General features: G+C 32.9%; 1 protein-coding gene across 1 annotated transcript; it reads right to left on the reverse strand.

The window, feature by feature from the left end:
- Positions 1–290: 290 nt before the first annotated feature.
- Positions 291–1,570, reverse strand: LOC112090822. The gene is made up of 3 exons (XM_024163011.1): positions 1,180–1,570; positions 584–1,063; positions 291–478 (listed from the first exon to the last, which is right to left on the reverse strand). The coding sequence occupies exons 1-3, from the start codon at positions 1,568–1,570 to the stop codon at positions 291–293; spliced, it is 1,059 nt and encodes a 352-aa protein (XP_024018779.1).
- Positions 1,571–9,547: the final 7,977 nt, after the last annotated feature.

Raw genomic sequence — 9,547 nt, forward strand, 5'->3', positions numbered from 1 at the left:
TGGGGTTCAATCTCCGTTGCTGTTCCACTGAATTGCTGCAGCAATCTTCTAGCAGGATTTTGTGCATACATAGGGAAGGGCTGATCCCTTTAATATCAGCTATCGACCATCCCATAGCCCTTTTATGCATTCTAAGCACTTCAAGCAACATGTCCTATGTTCCTCATCCAAGGTGGATGATATGATTACTGGCAAAGTATCTTCCTCACCCAAATAAGCATATTTCAAATGATTTGGTAAAGGCTTCAATTCTAAAATCGGTGGTTCTTCAATTGATGGCCTAGGAGGCTTCAAATTTCTCTCAGATAAATCCAGTGACTCAAATGGCCTTCTTGACAAACAGCCACTTGATCAGTTTCTCCCAGTAATGCTGGTGAATCATCATCAACCTGCTCAACCTCCAATGCAGCGTTTGTGACATCCTCCTCCTCTATTTCCTCATAAGCATTCTTATTAAGTTCTTCCAACACAAGAGCATCTAATACACCCACAGCCGAACATTATTCAATCTCATCTGGAAAGCGCATAGCATTGAGAACATTGAATGTGACCTGCTCATCGTCAACTCGCATAGTGAGTTTACCTTTTTGCACATCAATCAATGTCTTTCCAGCAGCTAGAAATGGTCTACCCAAAATAATGGGCACCTCCTTGTCTGCTTCATAATCCAAGACTACAAAATCCACCGGAAAGATGAATTTATCAACACGCACCAGCACATCTTCAATTTTTCCCTCCGGATGAACAAATGATCGATCGGCAAGTTGAAGGGTGACTGTAGTTGGCCTAGCTTCACCAATACCTAGCTGCTTAAAAACAGACATCGACATTAAATTTATGCTTGCACCCAAATCACACAAGATTTTATCAAAATAAGTGTTGCCAATCGAACATAGGATTGTGAAACTCCCTGGGTCCTTCAATTTAGGTGGTAGAGTGCTTTGAGAGATCAGCCCACATTCTTTTGTAAGTGCCACTGTCTCAAACTCACCCAAACGCCTCTTCTTGGAAAGAATTTCTTTCATAAATTTTACGTAATTCGGCATTTGCTCAAGAGCTTCAACTAATGGGATATTGATATGAAGTTGTTTCAGCACATCAAGAAACTTCCCGAATTGCTTGTCCTGTTGTTTCTTTTGAACTCTCTGAGGAAAGGGCGGTGGTGGTCTGTTCTAGCACCTGCTGCTTCGTGCTGCTGCCTCAACATTGCAGAATTATGTTTGTCAGCAGAACGTAGATTCTGATGTTGCTGGTCTGAACTGTGTTGCTGTTGCGTTGCTGCAGTAACACTAGGTTCTACCTCATCTTGACTTTGTACAGGATTCATGCGGCCATCCTGCCTTTCTTCCTTTTGGATCGAAGAGGGCTCTCCATCCAGCTTGTTTTTCTCCTGTGGCTGCTCCAATACTTTTCCACTTCTCAATAAAATGGCTTTGCAATGCTCCTTGCCTTCCCGCCTAGGATTTTCTGTATTGTTTGGAAGAGTGCCCTGGGGGCGATTAGTTAAAGCATTTGCAAGTTGCCCAATTTGAGTTTCCAAGCTTCTCAAGGTTGCATCATGGCTCTGCATTTTAGCCTCATTCTTCGTTATGTACTCCTTAAGGAAATTCTCCAAAGAATTTGGATTTTCACCCGCTTGAATCCGCATTGGTTGAGATGGTTGTGGTAAACTCGACTGCTGAGTTGGTCTGTTATAAGGGGGGCACCACTAGAACCTGCCCCTTGATTACTCCAAGAGAAGTTAGGATGTTGTTTCCATCCTTGGTTGTATTGATGGCTGTAAGCATTGTTGCGGTTGTAGTTACTCACATAACAAGCCGAAGCGGGGTTCGAAGGACATTCCTCAAATAGGTGCCCCTCTCCACAGTATACGCAAGAGAGTGTGAGGGCCTGGACAGAATTCACTCCAGTTGAAGTGTTCATGGTTTTGAACATGTTGGTCAAATTCGACACTTGAGCCAAAAGAGTGGTAATTGCATCTACTTCAAGAACTCCTGGTGTTTTCCTTGTGGGTAGTCTCTTGGTTGGCCATTGATAATGATTTGTGGCCATTCTCTCCAGAATCTCATAGCCCTCATTGTAAGATTTTGTCAAAAGAGCACCATTAGCTGCAGCATCAACCATCACTCTCGTTTGTTAATTGAGACCATTGTAAAAAGTCTCCATTTGAATCCAATGGGGAATACCATGTACTAGACACTTTCTGAGTAGCTCCTTAAATCGTTCCCATGCCGCATAAACTGACTCTCCATCACCTTGATGAAAAGAGGTAATGTCATTTCTCAACTTGGCGTTCTTTGTCGGAGGGAAATACTTCATAAGAAACTTCTCAGCCATATCATACCATGTAACAATGGAATCAGCAAGTAGGCTATTAAACCAAGCTCTAGCACGATCCCTCAAAGAGAAAGGGAAAAGTGTCAGCCTTAAGGTCTCTGGAGGAACTCCCGGTAGCTTGAATATATCGCTAACTTCCATGAATAACCTCAAATGTTGATGAGGATCGTCTGTCGCCATACTGCTGAATTGTCCCACGGTCTGTAGCATTTGAAACATGACCGGTGATTTCTCGCCAACAAAAGCCGGCCGTGTTACCTCTTGGTTTCCCTTTGGGTTACCGGCCTATATGTTGAATATGTGTGAAAATTTATTGTTCGGTGTGTATGGTGTGTATAGCTTGAGATGTGCACAAATAAAGAAGACAAGAAATTTTATAGTGATTCACTTTGTAAAATTAGAGCTACATCCATTGTGGTTGTATATTTCTTTTCGATGGGATTACAATTTACATCAATTGCTATCTCTCACTCTTTTTTTTCTCTTCTTGGATCTGAACCCCCTCCTCGCAGGGGGTCTCCCTTCTTTTATACTGGGCTTCCTTCGCTTTGTGGGTTTCCCTCGTGGCAGAAGCACTCAAGTGTTCTCCCTTTTTAGGCCCAGACGTAGCCCACTAATCAGCATTGTTCACTCAGCCAATTAGTCTTCTATTACGACTCTGTGCATCCTTGTAACACTTTCCTGCCCCCTATGGGGCGGTTTAAGAGCTCACAATTAATGCCTACAGACGTCTCCCACTTTTGTACGTAACTTGCCACGTCCTTCAGAGAACGTTCCCCTCGTCACCAGCGACGCTTAGCCCAAGCGTCTTTCTTGGTGGTCGATTCTGCGGTCGAGGGATCTTTGTGCCTTAAGCTCGACGGCACGATCTGTCGATGCCAGAAGGAATCGTCGCCCTAAGTTGGACTTCGTGCTTGGGCTCTTTAGAGCTGTAAACGTCGAAGGTTGTTGCTTGGCGGGAAGTAGTTAAGGCCACGTGTCACATTATCGTTCGTCCAGGTGTCCGTCACATTTTCTCACACAACAATATAAATAGAAGAATTTTATGATGGACTATTTTTTTTTTATATATTTTTTCGGTATAACACAGTTTTAACCTGTGTATAATGATTTAACAAATCAAATTGTATATCTTTTTTTTTTTTGGAAAAGTATATTAATTATTAGTTTAGGTATTTTTTGTATACACCTTGCAGAATTTTCCTTACACAAGGAAAAAAAGAAAAGGAATTATGACAGTGGTCCACCATATATATATATATATATATATATATATATCAATTGACAAACAGTGTAGTGTGGATATGTTGCGGAAGAACAGTGATGATCATCAAGAAGAAACAAAAAAATAACTTCGAAAGGCTAAGGTTATTTCCATTGGGAGGGCAGGACAAAAAAGAATGGTAGGGCTGATTCAGGGACCAAGTGGAGCCTCAAATGTGGGGGCTTGACATATTTTCTAGCTTTTGGCTCTGCTTGTTTCTCGGGAAAGAAAATAGGTCTAGGGTTACCACAAGCCCACGTATTATCTGGGATTTAATGATGAAAATGAGATCCTTCTGTCCTACCAACCCATCTTATTCTTTTTTATCACTCTCACTGTTCTTCTCTTGGTTATTTATTGAGACACAAAATTGTGTATATAATATAATCCATATCTTTGTGGCTAATTCTGGCTAGAAAAATTTATAGCCCCAAATTGCAATAAAGCAATCCATCAATTTAAATATCTGGATGGGACCAAATTAAAATTATGAAATGATTGTACTTTGCCTCGTGAAGTCTAATAGTGGGCCTAAAAGAGCAAGATTTATCTTTGTTTTTTATCTTTTATTATTAATTAATATTTTTTAATTAAATAATTATATTAATAAAAAATACTAATTAAAAATTTAAGAATAAAAATTCAGACTCAACTATTTTCTCTAAACTCCTCTAATCCCCTCTCTCCCTCTCTCCCTCTCTCTCATCTCTCATCTCTCTACTATGCTTTCGTTTTGTTAAAAATAGTGTACTAGTAGGCACTAGGTAAATTATTTTTTGGCTTAGGATAATTACAAACATGTGTACTAATGTTTTAATTATTTTCAAATATTTATTTTGCATTTTTGGGTATTACAACTTGGATCTTTTTTAGATTTAAGAAAAAATTTACAAAGTTATCCTTAAAGGGCTGTCCGGCTAAAATTTGGTGGCGAAAAGATTACATTCAAGGCTTTGTTAGCAAATAATTGGTGTCTCATTGCAATTCAAGTTCCAACTTTACAATTTTCAACTACCACTATTTCGACATCTCGCAAGGCGTTAAATAAAGAGCACTTTATTCTGCTTTACAAAATAGACCGCGTGAGGGGTCAGGTGTAGGGTTTAATATAAAGTATTTTCGTCAAAATTGATCAAAGCTAGCTAGAGGATTCTAATTAAATGAGTTTGTTGTATCTTTTAAACTCACCGTAATATATTGTGTGATTGCAATTATAACGTAACGGTAAATTCATATTTTACTTCACTTTCAGGCGTAAAATTTATGGGATTATTCTTTTTGAGTGTGATTTGAGTGTAATTTTTGAGTTAAATTTGAGTTATAACTTGAGTTAAAGTTGTAATTTAAATAAAGTTGAGCAAAGTTAAATAAAATTGAAACTTAAAAGAACGTGAACTTAAATAAAGTTGTAACTTGAGTTTAAATTTTTTTAAAATTTTGTTGTAAAAGGACAACTCCTAAATCTCTCAATTTAAAAGTTGAAAAAATAAATAAAAACTTGAGTTCAATAATCTCCAATCTAATTTGAGCTAAATTATGGTTTTGAGTTTAAATGGAAAACGACTTGATTACTTCTCATGTAAATAATTGTTAAATGGATAAATGCCACGAAACTTTTGTGTGGCAAATTGCTATAGACTCTCGGATACTTGATTTGCTATCAATTCCTTACCCACTCGAATAAATTCCAAACCGCTATCATGAAACCAATAAATGAAAGAAATCATACCTTCTGAGTTCGTTCTAAAGAGGAAGTCCATTTCCCATCAGCATCATAAATTCTTAATCGGCTGTATATATATTAGGTTGCCAATATATATATATATATATATATATATATATATTTGTTATGAATACACGTTTCTTCTGCAAATTTAGTGGCAGACAATTTAGAAAAGTGTTCAATGACCATTCAAACTTAAATCATATATAGTAGCTATCATTTTCCACCATGTATGCAACGCAAGATACCACAAGATTCCTCCATTAGATCAGGCACTTCACATACAATATTATTGGGGCCTAGCATATATTATTTTTAGGGAAGTATCTTAACTTGTTTTTTTTTTTTTTTTTTTTTTTTTCCCTTTTCCTGATCTCGTGTAAAATAAACACCCAAAATCACAAGTTTCGTTCCCCCCATCATAATAATTCTCCAAAGTTTTTTATTCTTTCTTTTACAAAAAATTATATGCCTTTATCATGTCTTTAGCATTAATATAATTATTAATTTTGAAACATTTTAACATATGGTTTCGCCTCTCTTTCTTATACTCGAGTTGACTCCCATTTAGAGTTTGATGTTTAGATGTGCAGGTTACTAAAAATTTTAATTTGAAACGGAGTTCGATGAACACACACATAAAAGAGAGATTGTTAAAAAAGTGTACGTGTGTTATAAAAAAACCTAAAATTTAATAAAATAACTTTTTAAATAAGGAGACGTTTGTTTTTTATATTCGTCATTGATTTTAAATTATGATTCATAATTTTTTATAGTATTTTTTCTCATAAAAATATACATAAAATAAGAATAATTCTAAATTATAATTCTAAATACATAAACCAAATCAAACGTCCTTTTAAGTTAAACTCATGAATTATATTAGACGAGTTTTACGTGTTGTGTCTTGTGTCTTGTCTTCCCAACAAAATCCTTCATATAATAATGTTCTATAGATCACTAGGTAGTACAATTGTTGTGAAAAATTAAAAAAATAAATAAAAAAATAAGTGCCTACGGTCCATGTCAAAGCAAATCATAATAGTCCTTCCTATCAAATTAATTACGTCTTTCTTTTCCTCTTTTGCTTAATCATGATGCACATCAAATTAACAAGTTTCTGCACAACAAAATGTAATCTCAGTCATAAATGATAAATCTAGATCAATGAAACAATTTATTGCACTATATATTTCTTTAATTGTGGTCTTTCCTGGTTGAGTATTTATTGACACTTTGAAAGAAATACCCCGTGCAAAACAAATTTTAGAAAGGAAAAAAAAATGAAATCCAAGTATTTTCTTGGATTCGGAGAATGAAAGTTTATAAATATCATCATAAATAAAAATTAGAAGTAGTTAAGGAAAAGACATGAAAAGACTCATGCATTTAAATCATCATTAACTTCAAAATTAACATTATAATAAAATACTAACATTATTTTTTTTTTGTCACTCTCTTTTATAAAATTTTTTATTAACAAATCAAGTAATATCTCTACTTTTGTTTCGCTACTCATCCAAGGTACCATTGGACTTTTATATCGATGACATGAACTTTTAATAAAAGCTTTTGAAATAGTTAGGCAAATATTTCACGAAAGAATTGTATACACCTCTCTAACATCACTGTCAAATAAAATAAATATATTCTAATGGTTTTTCACGAAATAGACCAAATTAATGATTTATTGTATGATAAAATAACGAATGCTTTTAAAACCAGCCCCTTTGAACTAAATTTTGAGTCACATGCTACACGTCCCACCAAATAACTTTTTTTTTTCTTGATCCATCAAAAGTTGGGAGACGTTTAGTAAGGGAATTCATATTATGATTTGAATAATAATTTATAATTCGTTATAGTATTTTTTCTCACAAAAAATATACGTAAATCAAAAATAATTTTAATCTCATAATTCTAATCCATAAAACAAACGTCTCCTTAATTAGATAGATTGAACGATTATTCCCTTTACATTACTTTATAAGCAACAAAGTTTTGCGGTTTTGGACTTATATAAATAAGGCAAAAAACAGTCTACCTATATTAGCTTATTAACTCGAGGCACTTCCAAACCTTAGGAGCCCCACATATTTGACCACATTGTAACACTTTAATACAATTCGGTTCACATCAAAGTAACAAAAAATACACTATTTAAGATAGAGAACCCAAAACTAAAAATAAGTTAAGACTTTGTTTATTTCACGGATTTAAATTTTTAATTTGAATTAAAATTTAATATTTTTTTAGAGTTTTTAACTGTAGCAGTAAAAGTAAAATATGATATTTTTTTAGAGCTTTTAACTGTAGAAACTTAGAATTGAAAACTTGAGTCGGTGAAATAAATAAGGCCTAAATAACACTAAAAACTAGATGAAAGTAAATAACCGTTTAGTTCGCTAATTTGAGTTTTTAATTCAAGTTAAGATGTGATTTTATATGAGAGCGTTTTACTGTAACAAAAAAAATTAAATGTGATTATTTCTGAGAATTTTTTATTATAACAAAACTCAAATTTTAAACTCAAATCAGTAAAATGAACGGGATTAAGGCCCCGTTCTCATAAAAAATTACATTTCAACTCAAATTAAAAACTCGAATCAACGAACTAAATGGACTCTTTACATCAACTTCCAAAGATCTAAAAGGGCAATATGGGAAATGTGAAAAGCAGAACCCAAGTGGAGGATTAACATCTATCGTAAATCAAATCATAAATCATAAATAAAGTTTTAAAAAGAAAAAAAGAAAAAGCTGCAATGGTTTTTTGGATTAGGCTTTTGGTCTGTAAAATGAAATAAGGAGAGAGAGAGAGAGATCAAGACAAGAAGAAGATGATGACGTAGCCAGGCACGCCTCCACGCCGATAACAGCGGCAGAAGTGTACTCTCCTGGGTCTGACCTGCGGACTGAGAAAGGCCATGTAACAAAATCCCGGAGAGACACTCCCAAAAAATATTAATAAAAAAGAGAGTTTTTTTTCTTGGAACAATACAATTTTAAATTGAGAATTTATCTCGTAATCTGTCCAACTAATAATTTTATAATCCGTTTAGTTTATTAATTTAAATTTTTAATTTGAATTAAAATAAAATTTTATATGATAATTTTTTATTATAATAAAAAAGTTAGATGTGATTATTTTTTAGAATTTTTTATTGTAACAAAACTCAAATTATAAACTCAAATCAATAAAATGAATGAGATCTTAGGAGACGTTTGGTTAATGGATTAGAATCATGATATTAGAATAATTTTTGATTTACGTGTATTTTTTGTGAGAGAAAACACTGTAACGAATCATAAACCATGATCCGAATCAGGGTACGAATCCCCCAACCAAACAACCCCTTAGTGTTTAATCTTTAATTCTGATCAAAATCACATCAGATTAAAAAAATATGTATAACAGGTAGATTCTGATACAAATCTGGTGACTAAAAAATAAAAGACTACTGATAATTTATTTTTGTAGGAACTATAAAAAAAGTCCCTTCTAAATTATCTTGTTTTCATTAAAGATAATATGGAGATTATGACCTGAAAAATAGACTACAGATAAATTTATCTATTTTAATCGTTAAATCTATATTAAAAAATGTTTATTCTGTATACTTTTATATTTTGATTTTATCTGATGAGTTTCAATGGTCATAATTACGAATAGAAAATCCTATCATAAAGGGTGTGTTTGGTAGTGCTTCTTGGAGCCCAAAATCACTTATCTAACTATCATAAGCTGATAATGGTGTTTGATAAAAACTATAAAAAGTGATTTTTAAAGAATTTTTGAAAAATTTACAGCCAAAATTAGAAACAGCCTAAAAGCAACTTTGACTTTTAAATTGCGCATAAATCAGCATAGTACAATTAATGATTATCAACAAAATTATATTAAATAATTAATAATTAATTACTAAATATATTATATATTAATTAATAATTAATATAATTAATAACTAATAAATAGATAGTGATTACTTAATTATTAATTAAATATTAATTTATTACTATTAAGTTTTAAATTTTGTTAATAAAAATAATAAATAATATAGTAATTATTTGTTTAGTTAAAGATTAATTGCCAAAAATTAATTATATAACATATTAATAATAGAACAAGTAATAATAGGTTACTAAATAATTAATTAATAATTAATATATCAATCATATGTTATATTAATTATAATCTATTAATTAATAAATAGTTGGTAAAT

The sequence above is a fragment of the Morus notabilis genome, unplaced genomic scaffold, assembly GCF_000414095.1.
Source record: "Morus notabilis unplaced genomic scaffold, ASM41409v2 Scaffold1163, whole genome shotgun sequence".
Lineage (NCBI taxonomy): Eukaryota > Viridiplantae > Streptophyta > Magnoliopsida > Rosales > Moraceae > Morus > Morus notabilis.